Consider the following 23,216-nt stretch of genomic DNA (forward strand, 5'->3'; position numbering starts at 1 on the left):
CACGCAGCCGGGGGGGGGGGCACACACACCCACCCAGCTGGGTGCAGAGGAGGCCCCCTACAGGAGACCAAATTCACTTGCATAGATGGTGTGGATCTTTCAAAGTCCTTAAAGCCTTATCTGACCTGACCTTTAGCTTTGGATTCACTGAATCACTTCTCAGGTATAGATACATGTCACCACACTAAACACTGGGAAAGATTAAGGATTTCAGAAGCTAAGTACACAGAGATTTTGGCTGTGAATCTATAATTAGCGCTTGAAAAAACAGGGCGGCACGTTGGTTTGTTGGGTCAACCTTATTACCTGACAGACCCGTGTCTGTGTGGGCTTTGTTTCCTCCCACTTATCCAAATTCACTTATGTTGACAAACTAAACATCCTTATGATTTTTACTCTTCGTGGGTGGGCCGGATTAAACCATCTGACACCCCTGCTGTACAGCCCCCTCACCTAACACATTCCTCAACCCCTCCTCCCTTACCCCCCCCCCCCCCCCCCCTGCCCTTCCCACTCTGCAAAAGGGAGGGTGAGCCCCAGCGGGTACTGGTAGCCCCCCAGGCCTGTAGCCCACCCATGCACCCTCACACACACGTCACCCCACCCCTGCCCCGCATCGCCACACAGTAACCCCCTCCATTCCACCGACCCTCCAGCACCGCACGCCCGGCCACCGCTTCGGCTAACAGGGTGCCCACTACTCAACATCCAAAATCCTGATTAATGAAATGATTCAGGGGGGGATCAGAAAACAGGAATCCCCTGTTGAAAATTCGTTTTTGAAAAACAGTGTTCCAAGCTGCAAAAAAGAACACTCCTACTAAATTACTCCGCTAAATTACTTTTCTATTCCAAGTTTCTATTCAGTCTGAGAAAAATCATTTCTTAAAAAAAAAAGAAAAGGTTTAAAAAAATATTCCAATCAATGAATGCATGTTGGTGCAGGAGCCAAATATTCCACAGAACATCAATGGTATCAACAAATTAATCAAAACTCTCTATTGTTTAAATGACAAAAAACAAAAAGTAAACAAGTTGATCTTAATGATTGGACAAACTATTTAAACTTCAATGCTCTGTGTATGTTTTTAGCATAAAGAATATTAATTTTACACAAATAAAAGACTGAATACAACAATAAAAAGTGGCTGCTGCAATTTATGGATTGATCTAGACACAGTAATTTAGAAATATCTCCTAATTTTCCCTATTGTGGTTTTCAGGCCTGACACCTGCCTTTTGTTCTGTGAAGAACAGCAATAATCTTCATAAAACCAGCAAACTACAAGGTAAGAGTTAAGGCGTCAAATTGAAATTTACCATGAAACCAAACTAAAACAAAACAGGAGAATGACTTAAGAACAACAGCTACGTCTGATAATAAAAGGACAGGGGTCTGCCATTTTCATCACTTAAAGGTCGATTTCTCACTGACCACAACCCAGTGGGAGCCACAGTCTTACTTCACCCTTCAGAAAAATAAGCCACTGATTTGTATTTATGTTATTGTTAATATGATTAATTATTGTTTCTTTAAATAAATAAAACATAAAAAGAGAATCATGAAATGATGAAATGGGACATACTGTAGTTTATGACTTTTGACAGAGCTTCACAGGACTTCCTTTTCAAATTAAAAGACACCCTAAAAGATCATCTCAATGCAGCAAATGTAGTTGTATTTAGTGTGACGTCAACAGTGATTTAAAACAAACAAAACTATACAAACTGGTTTTATTGTTGTTGGTGTGTCCCACCTAAAACTTTGTAAATATAAAAAACTAAAATGAAATCACAACTAATTAGTGACCCTCACCATATTGTTTGACACTTAAACTCCTTGAATTTTGTTCAAGAATAGAAAGTCCACCTAATAATCTACCTTAAGTATGAATATGGTTGTGGTTACTGGCCTCAAATTAATTTTCTGTGGTGCACGGCGCTCAAAAATCTGTAAAAATGTTAACTCTAATAAACTACAAAACCGCACCGCTTGATGGCTTGTTGGAGCATGATGGGTACTGTAGTCAGGAGCCTGCTAGAGGGATCTGTATGTACTGTACTTCAACTGTTGAATGAAATTTGACTCATCTGGCTCTCATGTTTTGCTTTTTACGTAATCTGAAAAATACTTTTCTTTTTAAAATGAAAAACATTTGTATTTTTCTCCAACCAGAGAGTCATAAAGGAGGGGTCAAAGAGCCACATGTGGCTCCGGAGCCACAGGCTGTGGACTCCTGGACTAGAATCATGAAGACCTGGTGGTTCGAAGAAATATCCCAAACCAGATACATTAAGATCTGCAAACTTTCTGGAAACCATGAAAATAACTTTTGTGTTGTAACAGCCACTAAAGGCATTTTGGATGGTGCAACAGATCTATCAAAATAGCCATTGATTTTACCAAACAGGCTAAATTTCCTAATTGCATCTTTTAGAATAGTAGGACAATAAACTGTTGAAGAAATGAAAAAGGTTCTCTGGAAAGGTGAATGGTCTCACCTTGTTTCTGCCGCTCTCACACGACTGCAGGCTCGCCAGGATCTGGCTCTCGATAGCTGACACCCACGAGTCCCTGTCCTCCTGGCTCTGAGCCTCAAAGTGCCATTGTTGTCCAGTAAATGAAACTATGATAAAGTCTGCATTCTCCTCCTCTGCAAGAGATACGAGTGAAACCATGATGAGATCTGCCTCTGCACACTCTAGTCACATGGTGGATGAGTGCTAAAACCAATGAGGGAACATACAAAACAGCATGAAGGTTTTGACAGAAGGTGAAGCAGAAAATGCTGCAGTTTTTACAACAGTAACAAGTCAATTTAGCAGCTCATGCATGGAGTGCAGGCAGGAAATGCCACAGAAAATGAAAACAGAAGATGGAAGATGCTGACTGTCACCCTGGAACATTACCTGTCTTATTAATGTTTCTCAAGCTACCAAAGCTCTTTAATTTCCACATTTTGCGTTTCGCTGCAGGGCGAGAGATAAGCACAGGAAAGGAGGGAGGAAAGATACAGACGTGAACAATAAGCTGCAAAGAAGTCTTCAGAGACAGACACAGTTTCTCATTAGAGAACGGAAAGGCTGCGAAAGAAAAGGTTGTTTCCAGCAAATAGAAGTGTGAATTAAGTTGCAATCTTTGAAAAAACAGTACAGTCAGTGCTTATCATGTGCCGATGGCAGTTGTGCTTTGGTTACCTTCCGCTTGTCCTGCAGCCACATCTCCCTTCTGATTCATGCTCTTCTTCCGCCTATTTTTCTTCCTGTCACTCATTGGAGATGCCTGGTTGGGGTCTTTTCCAGCAAAAGGACCAGCTGTTCCTTCTAGGCCATCTGACATGCCAACAAAAAAAAACGTGAAAAAGCAGCAGAAATGTATGGAAGCCTGTGATCTGGACGGTCTTTACCAATGCTCTGTGCTTTAGTGGACAGTGAGGAGGGGCAGCGCTGAAGCCCTTTCTCGCCTCTTTGAGGAGACAAAGCACCAGAGTGGTCATCGACCACAGACAGAGTGGCTGGACACAACTGAGGAACTGTTGACCACAGGAGGAGAAATTTAAATGGACTTGATGTGAATGAAGGCATCGTTTCACAAACTAATCAGTATCAGAGTGTATCCTTTTCGGTTTTACTCTCCAATGAGGAACGTTTTGGCTGATGTGTGCAATATGATACTGCATGATGCAAACGGATGGTGTTACACTGTGTTGTATTTCTACCAGGCTGAGAAAAAAATAAAAATAATTTGGATAAAAAAAAACAACAACGTGGATCTAGTCGTCTACAAGTGGATGAGTGGAAATGGCAAGACGGAGGGAGTTTGTGTGTAAATTTGTCACAAATCAGGTTCTTTTCAAACAGATAGTTTTCATTTGTTCTTGATTTACGATTTAAATGTAAAAAAAAAATTACTCAGAAATGCAATTTTAAGCTTAAATTTCTTAAAATGTGTCCTTCATTATCAGGAAAAACGCTATAAGAACATGCAAAAAAACACCAAAAACACAATTTTCATTAGATCGTTATGACTGTAGTATAATTTACACGTTTTTTTCAGACTAAAATGTATGCAGGCTACAGCATTTCTAAAAAAAGTTGCAGTACTTCTTGAAATATCATGCATGTGAATGTGGGCACTGATGGGTGGACTCGGCTCCCATGCGGAGCAGCAGACACACCTGTGCCACTGCTGTCAGCTGCTGTCAGCTCCTTGCTCAGCCCGTTAACTCCAGGTACAGCGCCTGAAGGGACAGGTGAGGGTCCTGCAGGTGCAACCGCTCTTGGAGGACGTTTCCCAGGAACCTTCACTGTCACACGCAGCAAGTCAATTTCTTTTCCGTGGGTATTCTGGGTATAGTCCTGAAAACGGCAGAAAAGATGTTTACCTTTGACAGTCTTACAGGCATCACGGGTAAATTAATAATGTGATTATCTTAGTGTTACAGTATGGAAACCAGGACATTTTTCAGGAACGGACGTAACTATTTAGGCACTTGTGCATTAGCATCCCACAAATGACATTAGCATCCTGCTGCTGCATGCATTTCCTAGTTTTTGTTTACTCTGCTATTATTATTGCAGCCACAAAACCTCTTCACAATTTAAAAACAATCTGTAGGGAAATATGCCTGAACCCTGACCCCAAGCCAACCATATGCAGTGAAGCAGAAAACACTAATGCACATTAGTGGGAAGCTAATGCACAAGTAGCTCTAACTCCTTATCCTTATAACAAACTCTGTTCTTTAGATCCATTTCTTTTCAGATTGCGTTGACAGTCTATGAACTACTAATGTTTGATGAGTCAGTTCATGATTCTGCAGCTGCTTAGCAGTTAATACAGGTTTATACTGATATTTATCTTGGAAGTTAGAAGAAAGAATGACCTCGTAATCAAAGCTGAATAAAGTAAAGATGGCTTATGTGATCAACTGTTGATCCTTGCTTATTAAAGCAATATTTGCTTTTCTTAGCACACACAAACAAAGCAGCACAATTTTTTACTAATTAATTGTTAACAGCATTTTATAATCTGACAACAGTATTAATTGGCCAGAATAAATTTCCATATATTGCTGCAAAAGGCAGATGTTTTTCTTCCTTTTTGGTGGGTTGGTGCATTTGCTTGATCTGTCAGAGCAGAAAATCAGCCCCCAGGTTGTGTTCTAGTTTAGATTTTGAACTATAAACACGAACATGAACTCTTGAAAATGCTTCACTGGCTTTGTTTAACACTTACAGCCAGTCAGAGCTGCCACTCTTTCTTTTTTTCTTTCGTCAGTTTTAACAACATCTGAGTATGTATCTGGGGCAGCCGTGGTGCAGCGGTGGGGCAGCTAACCCATGATCGTAAGATTGCAGGCTCAATTCCCACCTTGCACGCCCATGAGTCAATGTGTCCTTGGGCAACCTCTGGTGGGAGGTTGTCACCACCAGTGTGTGAATGTGTGTGTGACTGGGTGAATGGGTCTGTGACTGTAAAGCACTTTGGGCCTTGTAGGCAGAAAGGCGCTATATGAGTATACGGCATTCACCAGTATTGCATAACTAACACTGAGAAGTACTGAAACGTATGTCTAACAGCTAGAAACACCTGAGTACCAAATGGTCTTTAACCTCTTAAGACCCAAGTTCATTTTTGAGCCAACCTTCTACAAACATGGTCACAGGGCCCCAGTTAAAGGGCCTATTTTATGCTTTTCTTAAGCCTTTCAGAGTAGACTATATCCATGATAATATATTATCATGGATATAATTATAATTATAATATATTAGTTATTGTACAGTGACCTTGGGTGTTTTGAAAGGCGCTTTTAAATAAAATGTATTATTATTAATATTATTATTATTTCAGCTGAGCTCTTTACCAACCCGAAAGAAAGACAAATCGATCTCTGAAGCAACGGCTTTTGCTCCTTGTAGGGACCGCCCATTTCATGATGTCAACCTAGAGCCAGCCTTGGCTTTTCCCCCATAAAAACAAACAACATCCAAACATTTGCAAAGATCAACGCGCAAACTGCGGAGCCTTACAAAATCATTTAGCCGATCACTGCTAGCTGCAGACTCTTCCTGGAAGGGCCTGTTCCTCACTTATCTACATCACAATGTGAGAACCCTCTCGTTTTTGTGGATTGGGAGGAGCTGGTGCTCAGAGCACAGGTTTTAGAGGAATACTCAGAGATTCATGAAATGATCAAAATACCGCTTTGGGGTTGATTTTTATGAGGAATTAACGTTAAAACACACTCAAAAGCTCAAAAAGTTGATTTTGCATCAAATAGGTCTTTATAGCAGAATTAACTAATGTAGTAATAGAACCCAAAATGGGGCCGGTTTAGCTTGTGCGGGTTTGCGGCGCCTTCCATCCGTGAAACCAGGGTTCAAATCCAGGCTGCTCCCTATTCCCTTCTCTGCTGCTGTGCCGGTCCCAATTGAGAAGGTTGCATCAGGAAGGGCATCCGGCGTAAAAACATTGCCAAGTTACCCCATGTGACTCATCCTCAAGGAAGGGTTGTTTCGCTGTGGCAACCCCTGATGGGAGAAGCCAAAAGTGAAAAAAGAAGTAATAGAACCCAAAATGTGATGTCCATTCATGTGGACGCCAACTCTCAAGAGGTTAAATACAAACAAAACTTCAAAAGTTGCATTGCTGCCACGAAAAGCTTTTACTTCGTCAAGACATTTGCATGATTGGTGTCATTTTAAATTGTCTATTAATGAGGCCTGTTGTCAATTAGTATTACAAAACTACTCTTTTCCCTTCTCTTGTTCTGTTTTCAGCATTCTGTATAGATCGTTTGGATCTCCGGAAAGGAACTGAGATCAATCTTCTTCCTGTCACACTCTATCTGCAAAACATGCTCCAATGATTCTCCGTCACCACAGCGATCTCATCGCCAAATTGATAAACAAATTTCAAGTCTGTCTTTCTTCCTAACCCTTTATTAGCACCACCAAGAAAAAATGTATTTCTTTTTAATTTCTTATGATTTTCAAAGGGTGATTAGTACACACAATCGGTGGGTTTTAAAATACGGTTTCAGATTTTGTTCAACCATTTGGTTGAGCCTGCTGCTGAAGGGTTAATAAATATGGATCTTACTTTGATCCTTAAATGGCTTCATTTGTTTTGAATTAAATAAAAACTAGCTTGCTTTCCTTTGCACTTTGGACCTCCATCTACCGTATTCTATTAAAAAAAAAAGATTCTATAACCCTTCAACATACTGTAATTGGATTTTGGATTTTAAAATCTTTCTATAAAAACATTTATTTTGATGGTTCAGTACAAACGTCTATTTTTGGCTCAGAATATTAAAAAAACCTGAGGTGAAAAAAAACATTTGTTGTGCTTTAAAGCAAACATTTTGAGTTTCTGAAGTCACTATGCTTTGATCCAGTTCTAATAGAAGCACCTCCTCCACCTGAGGGTGGAGTTGAGAGGCTGGCTTGACTCAAAAATCCAGCCTCTGCAAACATGGTTGCATCTCATTGTCAGCTGAGATGCCCTCATGAGTGCATATAAAATAATATTTTCTATCTTGTTCAGCATTTTTGCCGTGTCAGCTGTAATCGATTCAAATTTAAAACTCATCTGCTTTTCATTGGAGGCATAATAGTGAAATATTGGCTGAGACTCGTGCCATGCTGCTCTAAATTCAGCCAGAGACGACAAATCAGAATGCCTCTTTAGAGGTGGGGTTTAATTTGGAGATCTGCAGATAATGTCCCCCCGCTGAACACTATCTTCCGGATTGCTGATGCTTTGCCGGGTTTTACGGCTGTATCGATCAGCGTGGGCTGTTCTCTTACATTGGAGCTGGAGTGATAAGACAGCGTGCCGTTGTTGGACAGGGCAACATATTTCTTCTTCCACTCTTTATTCAGAGAGCTACCACTTCTCTTCCAGAGGATGCCCTGTTGAAAACAAAGAGGATTTAGCACACACATATCTGACTTTGCCTAAATTTAGAGTGAACAGTTCTTCTTCAAAGTGCCGCAGCGTATCAAAGACTAAGACCAGAATGGCAAAAACACTTATAAATAGAATAATTCTAAGCGAGAAGAAAGAGTTGTCTCTTGTATAACATTGAAAGAAAAAGACAGCTTTTTTTTCTGAAGACAGAAATGGTTCACACGGTTCTGGAAGCAAATAACAGCACATTTACGGCCATTTTACAGAGTTCTTTCTGTCAAAAAAAGACGCAAACCTGCTTGATAGGAACACCTCTCACACTGCTTTGGTCCCCTTTGGCATCACCCGCTTTCCTATCCGGGTCCCCTTTCTGAAACACACAGCAGAACCGTGTTTTACAGACATCCTACAGGAAGACAGGGCTGAATGGATGAGATGTGGGTGAAATGATGGGAGAATGAAAGGTGTGAGACACCAACAGCGACTGACCTTAAAGAGGGAGGGCCTTCTGGGGATGCCCCTCAGTGAACGAGAGCTGACACTCCCTCCACCATCTACCTGAGTGACCCGCAGCTCCCTATGACTCACCACGGGGGTGGAGGGGAGGGAGCAGGCGTAGCCACCACTGAGGCCATTACTGGCCTGAGAGGAGCAGGAGGAGGTGATTATGCAGGCAGGGAAATGGGAATGGAGGCGAGAGGGAGGAAATGCAGAGTGAGGATGAGTTGAAAAATGAAACTGATTCTCTGGAGGCAAGTGAAGATCAATCAACAGCACAAGATGTTTATCATCATGCATGAGGATCATTTGAATGTTTTTTTTTTATTGAGTGCAAAACTATATTTAAGATTTTAATTACCTGATTCAGCTTTTTGTTTAATTGTTTTGATTATTTTAGATCTTGCATAATACAAAGTGTAATTCCATGATCAGCAGATTGAGCCGTCAGAATCTCAAAGCTGACATAAAAGATGATCTAACCAGTGAATAGATGTCTGTTCTCCAAAGAGTTCGATCTACATGTGAAAATTATATTTCTAATTCACAGGCGTGACGACTCTTTTACTGGAAGAACCACACAGGAAACTGGGATTTATTGGCCATCATTCCTCAATGAATTCACCCGGTTTTTTTTCTTTTTGCTGGCCCTGAAGTGCAAATTGCCTGAACAAACAACTCAACGCAAAAACATATAAAAGATCACAACGACAATTAAGAAAAGCATAGCAAATAATAAATAAACAACATTACATTTAAGATATCACAGCAAAAAAAAAAAAACACCTTAAGTTTTTGATTTGTAGTCTAAGTTTGATGCTTGCAAACTGAATCGTTGGAAGTTTTGGGGGCAAATAAAGCTGGTTTGACACTATCCAGTCTCACACTCAGGAAATAGAATGCTGGTTGCTGTGTTTTGACACATTTCTTCCAGAAAAACAATGAACGTTTTTGGGCAGTCTGGGTACAGTGGTTTGTTTAGATCAGATCAGATTGTCCATGATCCTGTTTTTTTATTTTCATGTGCCCTTTCAAACCTGCAAGATACAAAGCTACATTCAGCTTTGTGGAGATGATCTGACTGTATAATCCAGCCAAACCAATTTTGTCTCTTCTCAAAATTGTGGGGGGCTTAAAATGTCCATTTTCCTCTAACTCCAGCTATTTGACAACCACATGATCCCTTCCTATCAAACATCTCTGTTCACCCCTTACAGGTCATGATGGAAAATCTGACCAGTCTTTTGATCTAAACATTCCAAATAAAGAAAATATTGAATAAAACATAAAAGTTGGGGAATAAAATATATTATAAAAAATATGTTTTCTTGTATAAAACACAACTTCTGTATATTATTTAAGAACACTCCTTTTTTTATGTGTGTTCATATGTTTTAATTCATCTCGTTATGATAATAACGTGCTGAAAATGTGCTGAAGCGTGCTTTGGTTCCAAAATGGTCTAAGAGTTGAAAAGACCTGCTTGGGGTTTAAAAACACTGCCTATAATGCTGTTGATGTTTGCCTTCCCCCCAGTAAAGCTCAGAGCTGTGAGGGCATGGTACCTGTCCGGGGAGTGACGCCGATCCAGGTGTGGAGCCTCCTGAGTGGCTGGGTGAATTGGGCAGAGATTTGCATGCCTGCAGTGCCGCCTGCTTCTTCTGGGCAACAATCTTCTGAGCGGCTGAAAACACACAGCAGCCATTTCACTCTTCCACCCTATCATCCTGGCCCTCTGTGGGGGATGTCAGAAGAGGGAGCTCACCCTCCGAAAACACTCTGTCAACGTTGAAACCATAGGTGGCGCAGGTCTCATAAAACAGCGAGTGGCGCACGTCAATGCAGAGCTGCCGGGCTCGCTGATCTTCAATCACCCGAGGGTTGGTGCTGCTTATTTTGTCTGAACAGACCAGAAGTGGAAAGGAAGCAGAGGATGAAAACGGCAAACAGTTTTTCGAGACTGCATAACCAACCGTGACTGGTTCAGTCTAACCCTCCTTTGGTGCCAATCCATTGCACAAGCCCTGTCCAAATGCATGTTCTCCAGCATGCTTTTGTCAAAGCACATTAACTGATTACCAAGGTGTTTGAACCTTGACTAAAAGAAAGCTATTAAAGCCCTGCATCAATCATTAGACCTAAACAGCAAAATTTAGTCTGTGAACAGTCATTTACTGTTGTATCGGCTCTAAAAAGCTTACATCGCAACTTATGACTTAACTGGAGTCAGAAGCCCTAAAGAGAGCAGAGCTGCCCACGATTCTGGTGTTTCAGGACCCACCTTCAGGATGTAAAACATGGTCATCATCTCATCTCGTGATCGTCTCAAAGAAACTTCATGTTTTCTCAGTGTTTCATGGTAATTCTAGCCATTTGTCAATCTTCCACACGAGAATTTCAATGCTTTGGTCCCTTCTCTGGCTGATATACAACACAGTTCTTCAGCTTGTACTTCACTGGCCTTTGACAGGTCTTATCTAGACGGAGAAATACACAACTTCTTATGCTTTGTTCACACTGGTCTCAGCAACGCACATTCAAGTGGCCACTTCCAATGAAAAGTCTAAGTAAAAACATGTTACAGGCTTCTGCGTTAAAAACTCGAGATCATGCATTGCCATACAAGTTTTGAGTCCGTTTTCAGGCTCTACTTACAAAGCGCATTTCCATTGAGGTAAAACTAGTGCAAACTAGTGTAAAGTGATCCTAGAGGATAAATTAATAATTGTTGTTTGTCCATGGCTGGAATTATCTGACACCGAGTCTTTCATGGATCGGAATGGAGCTGTAACAAAAAGCCTGAAGCAAGTTTCATAAGATTCACAACACTTCAACGTTTAACACCAGGCCTCTTCCAACAGTGAACCAATGCACTAGTGTCGGATTGGGACGGTCCAGTGTGAACACCATATGCTAAACACGCCGAATGCAGGTTCTTGAACACGCTGCAGATGCTCAGTGTGTTCATAGCATCACAAATTTCCAACTTCTTTCAAAACATCTCCAGGAGTTTTCAGTGACGTGAAGTCTGAGAAAGCGAAGCAAAACAATCCATAAAAAATTTTAATTTAGCGTTCTGGAAATGCAAATGTGGAGCATTCAAGGTGAGTGGGAATTAATTTAAGTAGAAATCAACGCTTATTGGCATATTTTGTGTCTCCTTCAGTGTCAGGATCTCTCTAACCTTGGGTGCCCACGACGATAACTGGGATGTCTGAGCGGTGAGCGCTGAGCTGGCTGTAGAGCTGGTAGAGCTCCTGGAAACTGGCTTCATTCTCCAGACTGAAGACCAGGATCACCGCATCAACCCAGCTGCTGAACTGGAAAAAAGAAAGTAGGAGGTGGGGGGATGTTAGAACTTTGCAACTAATGGTGTCTCACGTTATTATGTTCTTTGTGGACTCCTGTCTCACACACAAACACACAAAGAGGCACCTGTCCATCAGGTGGCCCAGTTTCCTCCCGGATCAGTAACAAATGGCTCTGCCCGTCCACCGACACCTCCTTCTTGTACCTCCCACCTGTCGAGGATGATGACAGAAACGGACGAGTTATTCAACTGCGTGACAGACATCACACGTCAGGCTGCAGTGTAAAAATACACTTTTGAAAAACTTCTGTTTACATTTCTTACCATCAGGCTTCTCAACTGCAGCATAAATGCCTGTGACGTATTTGTTAACCAGCGCTGACTTGCCACTTTTCAGACTTCCCAGAATACCCTAAGAGAGAGAGGAAGTAAACATGCGTTCATGCAGGGTCAGTCATCGTGCAAAATACACAGTGCATCTCATCAAATATAACTGCTAGTGCCAGTTAAACTTTAAAACCACGACTTGCAGTTCCTCTCGTTAGACTTGAAGTTCCTGCAACTAAAAAAATTAAAATAATAGAAGATTTTTAAAGGGGAAAGACATTTTTCAGTTGAGCTCATGATCCAGAGTTTCAAAGCTCAGGCTACAAGTAGACAATCATTTTTAGCAAATAACTATGATTACCCCTCCCTCAAGTATACATTTTAAAAAAGTATTTATTTTCAACACCTGGGCATCTCAAAAATGGCCTGGATTTCCTCCTAAAGCCACTGGGATCACAATATTGCATTGCTTTCCCTGATCATGTTTCATACTTACAGATGGAGCCACTTAGATTTGCTTCTAATGTGCAGCATTCAGCCAGAAATCTTCCCCTTTAACTGTTGGACGAGGTCCAGAACCAGCTCCCATTACGTTTTTTTATGGTTTTGACTTATTCAGACTCCCTTAATTCAACTATTTTTAATATTCAGCAATAGCATTGGTCCTTTTTTGATTCATACTCACACAATGTATTGATTATATAAATATTCTGGTCTGATATACGCTGTAAAATGATGATGACTGGAAAGGTAATACATGCAATGATGCTTCTGCTAGTCTGTTTTACATAAAATGCTGAATTAATTTACACAGCATAAAAGTTTGATTTTGTAAGAAAAACAAGACATAAAACTACATTTGGATGGACACATTTTGTTTAACTGATGACATGACAAAGAGCAAGCAGACTGTTCATTGCATCTCTAGGTAACAAAAGTGTATTTTATAATTAAACATCATTTCCATTTATTGTTTACAAAATATTTAAATTCTTAGATTTGCCCAAAAATTTGCTTTGTTTTTAAAAAATTGTCCACTTTATTCAAACATGTCAGAATAAAAAAAAAGAAACTAAAGTGCTGATCCACTCACCAGTCTCAGCTCTGGAATGGATCTGCTCAGCGTCCATTCCTGACTGTTGGCAATATTTACTGGAGAAAAAAACAGAAGACAGATGCAGATCTTTAGAAGGAGACTCGTTACTTAGATTTTGAGCAGTAAGGATGGTGGTTGACTTGAACGCCTGGAGGGAGCAGCTATAAATCACACAGACTGCCTGGCTGGCTGCACAGGCCGCTTTGCAGGTGACGATAATGAATATAACCTTTCAGTTACAGCAGGGCATCCTGCTCTTTGCCCACTAGTGGATGTCTATTGAGTTATTGAAGCCTTTACTTGAGGGTTTGGCTCAAATGTTACTGTTAGATGTGGACTCTTCAGAAAATCAGTAATACTATCTCTTTTCTGTCCTTAAACTAATTAGGGATAATTGGTTAATTTGATTATTGACTAATGTGAGAAGTGAACGGACATAAAAAAAATGTCAATGCATCATTACCTTTAACATACAAAGACTACAGAGCTCCAACTGTAAAGGACAATAAGAATTTCCTCAGTATAGACAGAGAAATACAAACATAAAGATGACAATACTGCAGGTCTAATTTTTAAAGGTAGCAGGTTTAAGGCTGATATCCATCACACCAGGGGTCGGGAACCTTTTTGGCCAAGAGAGCCATAAATGCCACATATTTTGAAATGTAATTTCGAAAGAGCCATACAATAATGTAGTGTCCCTTCCCCACACTGAGGCACGGAGACTTAACCTCTTTTAAAGTTCTTTATTCCGATTACTGCAGACCGCAACAAACGCCGTTCAATTAATTCAGCAACTCCTGAATCTCTCCCGCCGACACGAGAGCGATTCTCCCAACTTTATATTCCCCTGCTCCCGCTGCAGCCCTCCCATTTCCCTTATTCGGCCCATAGCTGAACCCCATTGGTCCAAACTACCTAACAACAGGCTGAGCGACAGAACTGAGGGCCAATCAGATCTCTGCTTGACGCGTTCAATGAACTCCAGAACTTTTAACGCGGCCCAACAGCCATCCAACTCAGTCCGCGACAATTTGTTTAAAACTAAATATACAAATGAATGTGTGCATTTGATTTAATTTCAACATTTTTAAAGTACAATAAGTCTGTGGATTCTTTGCTAATAAATGATGAGTATTTCTCGTGGTAGTTTTGCTGATGGTCTAGTCTGGTTGATACGTGGTGAGTTTCTGCTTCGTTCAGGCGTTGAGACTTTAAACGTCATCGTAGGTCTGAATGTTCTGTAGATGTGAGACAGACTGCTCACATGCAGATACGGAGCCAAACACACACTTACACGTCTGGGGACAGGTGGGGCTGCCTGTCCCCAGAACACCTCAGCCCCACCCTCTGCTTTCTCCCTCACACATCCCGTCCCCGCATCTGCGCGCTCTTTCTCAGAGACGGGAGCGCGTAGTTTTAGGCACGTCAATTCACAGGTTTCCAGCTGGTACAAACTCTGTGAAATAATAGATAATAGTAACTGATAGCGCTGGCGCAGATTTTTCTCTCTAAGCACCGCTACTACTGCGCGCCTCTGGCATCGCATCGCACCCGAGAAGGACTGGTCTAATGAAAAAAAAAAAACTATAATTAAAGATTTGTCTGCGAGCCACATGTGACCATCAAAAGAGCCATATATGGCTCGCGAGCCATAGGTTCCCGACCCCTGCATCACACGTTTGTACATTTGACAAAGCACAAAAACGGATGGAATTTCACAAGATGCACTTTGATGCATTTTCTGCACATATTGTAAGTGTGTCCAAGGCCAAATTTTGTTGTTGGTCACATGTATTAACCCTAACCCCAACCGCCACCATATTCCCAACCTTTCTCCGCATCCGTGCCGCCAAGAAAAAGGATCAGCACTGGCAGTATTTCGAAAATTAAGTGCAAAGAGTCACTTTCTTTAAAAAAAAAGGTTCAGAATTCACAAAATATACTAGAAAAAACTGTCAGAAAAAAAAATTTCAGCAACAATTTTCTATTATTATTAACAGAATTGAGTATTCACAGAAGCTATCAAGCTTCTGTGAAACTACGCTTATTTACTGTTACATTGCAGGAACCTATATTTACACTTTTTCATTTTTGCTCTGTGTAAGAATTTTAACCAAATAAAACAATTTGAGGCATGTAACTTGCTGCTTATTAGGCCAACTAATCCAGGTGCTGCTTGTTTTTGCGTGAGGTAACAAGTATTTACACTACAAATCCTTGGTAAATTAAGCCCACAGTATTTAAAAATATAATTTATATCTTCTTTTGTGTTTTAGCACTTATGCTGTGGATTCTTTAATATTGAGGACCTCTGGGCACCAGTGTTGCCAGATAGTCAAAGATTACCACCCTAAAAGTCATCTAAAAGCCACCAAACCTAACAAAAAAAAACCAAGAAGTTAATCAGTGATTAATTAACTGTAATTAGCAGTAATTGATCACCCATTTTTTATTACTTCCCGTTTTCATTAAAAATCCAACTTTGAGGCATTTTAAATTTCCTCTGCCACTTTTGCAGTCAGCCAGAGCAAAATGAGGATGCTTACAGGTGAGGCACTGGCTCACCTTCTTCCCCTGATCCACGTCTCTCTTTGAGATGTATGTCATTAAGGAACACAGCTGAGCTGCCCCCAAACCCACCCAAATTATGTACACCCACCCGCAACAAATTTTGCCCATCAAAATAGCATTCAAAACCACCCAATTGGGTGTGAAACCAACCAATCTGGCCACACTACTGGGTACATGCCGGGGTTACCCCTGTGGTAGATCTGGTCCAGGAAGTATCATAAAGGTGTAGTTTTTTCTTTTCTTTTCTTTTTTTCCTTTGAGATAACTAAGACTTACAACTTTAAAGAATATTTTCTAATGATGGAACAGGTGAAGTTAATTTTCAATGATTATGCAGGAACCAGTCTCCAGTCTGCATTATCTTTCACAACTGACTCCTTGCATTTAATCCTCATACATTCATTTTTGCATGTTTGGGGTCATGAATGCATTTAAAAATATTCCAACCGTTTTTTAATGACACTTTGATAAATATTTTCACAGATTTTTGCGATCATAGTTTTGCCTTTATGAAAAACTATAATGTGTCTTCCAGATCACATAATTTTACTGCAGGTGTAGTACACTAAAGAAATGAGTGGGGTCCCAGCTATGGCTGCACAGGACTATTACAGGATGGTTTTTGTACTTTTTAATACAAAACAATGTCCGAAGGGATGATCTGATAAAAAAAATCTGAACAGTTCTAGATTTAAAGGATGAATATTATATTTTTATAAGGGGACTTGAAGCTTTAATGGAAGTCTGTCATCTCTCCACCTTCATTTCCTGTACAAGCTGCTGTCGACCACCGGGGAATAGAAATCTGCCTAACAACTGGCTAAAAGAGGGGTACAGTCTGAACGGGTTCCACTCAGTCACATGGTGAGACGGTCAACATCCACATTCACCTGCAGCTAAATGAAATTCACCAGTGATCTTAACGGGCTGTTTGGAATAATGTGACAAATAAGGAGGTCACAGGAAAAACCCTTCCCAGAGTAATAAATGAAAAGAGACATGTTTTATTTACCAGATCCTACTCTTTATCTAGCAAAAAAGATTAATTCTTGCAATATTTATTTTGTAAATAGCTCATAAAGCCCCACAAAGCAGCTTTGCCTGAAGTGGAAAGCTTACACAAAGCAAACTTCTCATTGTTGTCTGACACAGCTTACCGGTGCACAACAAAAATCATGCCTCACATGATTTTTAGCATCTCAGGTTGTTTCTGTGTAAATCCAAGTTTCCATAAAATATAAATACTCACTTAAAAAAATCTTTATTATTTAAATGACTCGTGTATGAGTCACCCATTTGTTGAGTAAATTTCTAGTCCAGTTTTGACACTGTGAAGGTATGGCCATGCAGTCTGCAGCTGTGCTCGCCAGCCTCTGTGCAAGCACTGACGTTAGGCAAAAACATTATCATATAAGAAATAGGTGATGTCATCCCCCCACACATCTAGCTGATGCACGCTAACAAGGTATAAATAGCACAAAGTGGAAACTTAGAGGATGTTTGTCTGAAAAAACAAGGCAGCAGACAAATATTAGATGTGAATCTAGAATAAATAATACTGTTGAGGAAAGAATTGATCAGAGACATAAAAACAAAGTCCTAGTACATTTGTATAGAAATAAAAGTTGAGTTGATCTGCTGTAGACTTAAGACTAAAATCCCAAATAAGAAGAGAAATTAAAAGTAAATTGTGTTTAGCATAAACATTCTAAATACTGAGACAAAAAAGGTGTTTTAGAGATTTAGCTTAGTTTTTTTGATGATAAAAATGAACTCCAATTGCGCACAAATTAAAATATCAAATATCCACTGTTAAATCAACCTTAATTTTGGTTAATATTCCAGTTACATTTCATTTTAGGACAATAAGCATACTAATATAATTCACAAATGTTAGCTGCATTGAGTTGATGTTGGCCAAAAAGTAGTTCAAGAGATTTTAACTTTATTAAAATACTATTTGATACACTTTCTTGCTAATATTGAAAGACACTTAAGTATTCATCAACAGCTTCTGCAAAGGTGGGGCAAAGAGTCACTGATGTCCACGGTAAATGTGTGTACTTCATGTTAAGGGAGATTTCCCTATCCTTTTCTTTTGTAGAAATACAAGCAATCGGGCAAACAATGACTGCTGTATGTTTCCAGATGTCCTGAACTGAAAAAGTGTCCTTCAGAAGCTAATGATCATTAAACTCATGCCTGATCTCACATCTGAGGCGCTGCTGACAAACAAATGCAGGGTGTAATGATTTGCTTCAGCTGGGAGAAAAGAGGGCTTACACACTTGCTGCCCTGGCAGAATACTGCCTCATCACACGCGCACATGCAGAAACACAAACACACACACAGACTTTGTCTATGTGACTGAGTGCTCTTTTTATGGGCTGCTGCTGGTGCCAAAAGTGATCAGACAGTGTGCTCTTTCTGCTGCATCGGGGCACAGCTTCCCACGGAAAGCCAATTATCTACATTCTTCGCGTTAACTAATCACAAGCAGCCATTTAAGCACTGTAATGACCTTTATCTGACTCCATATTTTTAACTCGACACAGATTCTTTCAAATTTTTGTCCTGTCAGTCATGAGCTAGTGCACCGTCTCACAGGCGCACTCACCTCCTCCACCCTCTGTTTCATCAGGGTCTGCCTCTGTTACAGCAGCAGAGGCAGCAGTCCTGAAGGTTGCCATGGCAACACTTCCTCCTGCCCCAAGTATGTGTGCAAATGTGCGTGCGAGAGCTCTGTCGGCGAGGCTGGTCTCACTACTTGAGCAAATCCAAAGAGTGCATATGTAACATTGTGAATTCACAATGAGCAAATGAATTCAGAACACAGGACCAGCTCAGTGAGGCTCCCTGAACGTGTTTGTAAAGGAAGCATGCCGTTCCTCACTGCAGTCATGCTAAAATACCCCAAAGAGCAATTAAAAAAGGCAACTAGCACATTTCAGAATGTTACATGAGCTTTTGAATTTAAATAAAAGACCAAAGAAACAAAGAAGGGGTTAATGAAATATGAAGATTAGTGGGTGTGGAATATCAAAGACAGGATTAGAAATGTTCTGGATTGGCTGTGAATCCTCTCTTTCTGTTCCGATGTGGGCGAACTAACGTTATCTCCTGTCGTTTCTCTTCCAGCATCACAGACATGAATCCCAAGCAAAAATCAGCTGGAGGCATGCAACCTGTGATTGTGCCACCAGCTCGTTGGGCCTTTGGCGTCACCATTGTGAGATTTAAACCTATGCTGTGAGTGCTGGTGAAGTATGCTTGTGTGTGTGGAGTGAGTGTTGGTGTATGAGGGTGCAGATAACCCCTCCAGCGGTGTAAAATCAGCCCACGCTCTGAGGGGAATTAGATTAAAGCTGTCCAAGATGATGCCTGTGTCAATTTTTGCACCAAAGCTGAGGGTGCAGTCGCACATGGCTTAAAGAAAATGTTTCTGAAACACGTCACAGTGTAACAGGCTGTGCGTTCTTTGTAGGGATGGCTGGAAGGATCAACCCCACCCAACTCTCTTTAAAAGAATGTCGCTCCACAGAAGAGGCTAAATCTCTGATAGGCATTTGGTAATTGCGGACTAAAGTGCCTCTGATAATGGTCTGGTGTCGTGGAGTATGTCATGAAGGGTGGATGTGGAGCTGAGGAGGGGACAGTGGGTGTGTTCATGAGTACCTACCTTCCTCCTCGCTGGAGTCTCTTTGGATGTAAACAGGGGGAGCTGTGGAGGACGGCCCTGCTGACACTGAACTGCTCTTTGTGAAAATACCGCTGATGAACTTGAGCATCTTTCTGTCTTTGGCGGAGCCTCGTTGGCCCTGCTGGGTCTGCTGGGTGTCTCTGACCAGCCCAAGGTCTTCAGACAGGCTGTTCAGGTCACTGTTGTCCAGCGTGCGACTCTTACCTTTGCGTGCTGGTTTAGAGGTCTGTGTAGCAGGTGCAGGTAGGGAGCTTGAGCCTGTCTTCAATCTGTCCTTCCTGGGCATGTCTCTCATCATTGCCGCAATTACACTTTCAGTTTCCAAGTCGATTTGACTTTTGTCCTGAAGATTTCTCCAGACTTCAGGCCGACTGGCCTCTGCCCAGGAGGCCCTGCAGGGGCCGGGCGAACGCATTGTGATGCGGCAGTCCTTTCGATCAAGGCTCTGGGCTGAGGTAGGGCTACGCTCCCGACCATCCCTGGATTCACGACCGCGGGTGGCCACGCTGCTGTGAGACTTCAGCAGACTGACGGGCCGTTGGCCTGCTGGGCGAATTGGAAGGCTTGTCCGAGTTGGGGTTCGACTGGGTTCAAGCATCTCTGCTGGCGGTGTTGTGGTCACCGTTGGGACTGTCTTTTCAGCCATGATTGTAGGCTTCTGAAGTGTGGTTCTCTCAGCAGGTAGGGGAATTGACAGGTTGAATGGTGGCTTTTCACAACTCCTAGCCGTGGCATCAACACCAGAGAGGGGTATTCTTTCTTGACTCTTGGGTTCATCTGTGCTACTTTTCATCACAACATCTTGAGCTCCTTGTCCTGTGGCTGGATCACTCTGTGCCGTTTCTTCAACCTCCCCTTTTCCTTGCATCTCTTCCACCGTCCATCTTCCTTGCCCAGTTTCCACTTCCTTCCCTTGGGTGCTACTCCTGGCCTCCCCTCCATTCTCTTCCACAGCCTCTACCTTCACCAAGGTGAGGGAAATGAGGTAGGTGGTGCGTTGTTGAAGGGTGCCGCCGTCACTCATGTGGCCAAGTTTTATGGGAAACGCAGCAGATGAATGAAATCCCACAGAAAAGACTGAACCGCTGACAGTTTGTCAGTCAGTTGGAGTGTCAAACAGTCCAATGGCACAAAGGTGGTCAAAAACTTACACTGAGGGAGGTAAAGTTTTCCCTTGGAAGACTCAACAGCATGTAAGCTGTTGGTTTTATCCATTCCCCAAATTCTTGCTTTTTTTTTTGTTTCAATTGCAGATTTTTTTTGCTTACTGACTTCTATTTCCCTGGAATTCAAAAATAAGAAATGTGCTCCTCCTGACAACCTTGAATGCCAGCAAAGAGCAAACAGCTCTTTTGTTAAAAAAAAACAAAAACACCCAGTTGGTTTCTTTCACTGCATATTCATGGAGCTATTGATGCAAAGAAACGTTCATATTGTCCTTTATTGTCTGATGACTCATTCCTTTGGCTATAGTTATTTACCTGACCTTGTTGTTAGATGGTGTATCCCCATCTGACATGTTGCTTACTCCGTCCTGGCAGCAAAAATCTTTGTTCAGAGAAAAGAAACCTTCCTCAAATGTTACCAAGAATGAAAAAGAGAAAGTGGTTGTAAAGGTAAAGGTTAAGTCTTTAAAAATTCAGTAATGTCACCCTAAAAAGAGCACGGCCCAGAGCTGAAGGCAGTCCAGTCCAAATCATGGTCTCACATGTGAGCTTGCAGCAGCATCCGTGCAGAGAGCGCAGCAGCAGGACGCCAGGCAGGCAGCCTCACTGAGGAGGGCTGAAGGGGATCAGGAGGAAAAGCCAGCGGAGGTCCAGGAGGACGTCTGCAGATGCATGAACTAGTGGGGATGCATGCTGCCATCACGCCCTTCTCCCCGTCTCTTGGACCCTGTGTGTCCTCTGAGTGCATCAGGCGCTGACAACCCAGAAGAGGCGCTGAGGCGAGTCACCTCTCCAGCAGCTCCACGATCGCCTCTGAAGCCTCCAACAGACACGCTGTCACACAGGTTCAAAGAGTCCAGCACACATTACACCCTTACACATGCTTCTCCCTCTCTCCCTGCGCTTTTCTGTTCTCACAAACACAGGAATCTCCAATGCCCCTCCCTCGGCATGCCCCTCCTTGAACCAATATGCAATCCATACAATGCAGAAAGATTCTGCTTCTCCTCTTTCCTCATTTTCCCTCTCTCTCCCTGTTCCTCCTACTGCTCCCCTCAGTTTTTTATTGCTCATCCCGTCTCCATCCCCTCCCCTCCATCTTTTTCTCTTTTTCAGAGGAGGAGGGGAATGGCGGGTAACGGGTGGAGGTAAGGCGGCAGGGTACACGGGAGCTGGACCTGCCAAATTAAATGAAGAAAAATAAAATGAAGGCAGGAATAAAGGTCTGTCAGGAATGACAAACGGGAAGAAAATAAAGCCAAGTTTGTGGTGGGAAAAGACAAGAAAAAAGAGAGATGCAGTGTTTTCATTGTGTGTGTCTAATTTATGCAGCTGCCATCATTCATCTGTCTTCAGATGCCCATTTGTGTGAATAAGAGTATGTGTTCGAGCGGGTGTGTGGCTCCTCCTCAGTAGGAGGCTTGGCTTGTTTGTTGCTAAGGTGTTACAATCTTCCTGGCTCCGGTGGCACCATCATCTCATCCAAGTCCGTCCTCCTCCTCCTCCTATTGGTACATTCTGCATTGTAATCTCTTCATAAAAATGATCTCTGTGTGCGGGTTGTGTGTGTGAGCATAGCAATTTCCTCTGGCTTCATTGATCTGTCGGCTTTAGCCTTCAGTGTTCTTCAGCAGAAGTGGAAAAGCTTTGAGATTACTTCAGGAAATAGTGTGGGAAGATGACATCATGTTTTCTGTCAAAATTCAGACCACATGTTGTCAGTTAATAAAAAAATAACTGTATTTTCACTGGATTTGCAGTCTTCACACTTTAATTTACATATTTAACTTTATGTGCTTTAATTTAAGGAAAATCCATGAATAAAAAAAAATTTCAATTGAAAATTCAGATGCAAATCTTGATCAAAAGGTTTACTTGAGAAGTAATTCCCTATTCAAACACACAAACATAATTCTTAAAGGCTCACTCCAATGAAAATTGTGTTTTAACATGTTCTTCTTGTATTTTCTAGGGATGGAGGACAGAAAATTAAGCCGAAAACTGCATTTCTGAGTATTACTTTATTCAAATTGTGAATCAAGAGCAGATGAAAGAATGGAGTTGGAAAAAGCCTGGAGCAGGGATGTAGGTGGAATAGTGGACGGGCTCCCTGCTCCGCTCTATGTCGATGCATCCACTTAAAGACAAAAACATCCGCTGAGCCGGCATTTGGCTAAAAACTGTACGGCTGGATACCTCCAGTATTGCTCTCTGTTTTTGTTGCACCGCTAATGTTGGGCTGGACTCGTGAGGGGCTGTAGACTGGCGGGAGTGCATGTAAACAGCCGGGCGACGGGAAATGGGCGCGGGCTTACTCTGTGCCAACACACCTGATCACAACTCAGAGGGGAATTTTTATTGAAATACTGCTGCTCTACACTAACTATGTTGTAGAAAACGACACAAGTTTTAGGCATTTGGCTTAAAACACCATAATCATGAAAGAGAACTGCGAACGCTTTTAGAATACATCAAAAGATGATCGGAGTAGGACTTCAAACATAAAAAACACAGATAGCATTAAATGTCTTGTTTAGCCCAACAAAATATTCCATGAATGCACAGAATGCTGCTGGGCAGAACAATGGAGAAAAATGGGCGTTTAAACTTTACCATGCATTACTGAA

The 23,216-nt window shown here is 41.7% G+C and overlaps 1 protein-coding gene across 9 annotated transcripts in view; it reads right to left on the reverse strand.

Annotated features, from left to right (window-relative positions):
• The window catches only part of agap2 (ArfGAP with GTPase domain, ankyrin repeat and PH domain 2), a 31,193-nt gene that overhangs the window by 3,808 nt on the left and 4,169 nt on the right, over nt 1-23,216 (reverse strand). The window contains exons 1-15 of one of the 9 annotated variants that reach the window (XM_023956927.2): nt 19,403-21,632; nt 13,147-13,205; nt 12,051-12,138; nt 11,852-11,937; nt 11,601-11,736; nt 10,182-10,316; nt 9,982-10,100; nt 8,408-8,560; nt 8,214-8,288; nt 7,816-7,920; nt 4,179-4,359; nt 3,408-3,533; nt 3,199-3,333; nt 2,911-2,970; nt 2,503-2,654 (exon numbers count right to left, since the gene is read on the reverse strand). In XM_023956927.2, the coding sequence (XP_023812695.1) occupies nt 2,503-2,654; nt 2,911-2,970; nt 3,199-3,333; nt 3,408-3,533; nt 4,179-4,359; nt 7,816-7,920; nt 8,214-8,288; nt 8,408-8,560; nt 9,982-10,100; nt 10,182-10,316; nt 11,601-11,736; nt 11,852-11,937; nt 12,051-12,138; nt 13,147-13,205; nt 19,403-20,447 (2,655 nt within the window). In that variant the 5' untranslated portion in view covers nt 20,448-21,632. Of the gene's footprint in view, nt 1-2,502; nt 2,655-2,910; nt 2,971-3,198; nt 3,334-3,407; nt 3,534-4,178; nt 4,360-7,815; nt 7,921-8,213; nt 8,289-8,407; nt 8,561-9,981; nt 10,101-10,181; nt 10,317-11,600; nt 11,737-11,851; nt 11,938-12,050; nt 12,139-13,146; nt 13,206-19,402; nt 21,633-23,216 lie in introns of those variants that run through there. The other 8 variants (XM_023956930.2, XM_078950182.1, XM_023956931.2 and 5 more) reach the window with 8 other exon arrangements.

This window comes from Oryzias latipes, chromosome 7 (assembly GCF_053564925.1).
Source record: "Oryzias latipes strain Hd-rR chromosome 7, Olatipes_Hd-rR_3.1".
In the NCBI taxonomy this organism is placed as follows: Eukaryota; Metazoa; Chordata; class Actinopteri; order Beloniformes; family Adrianichthyidae; genus Oryzias; species Oryzias latipes.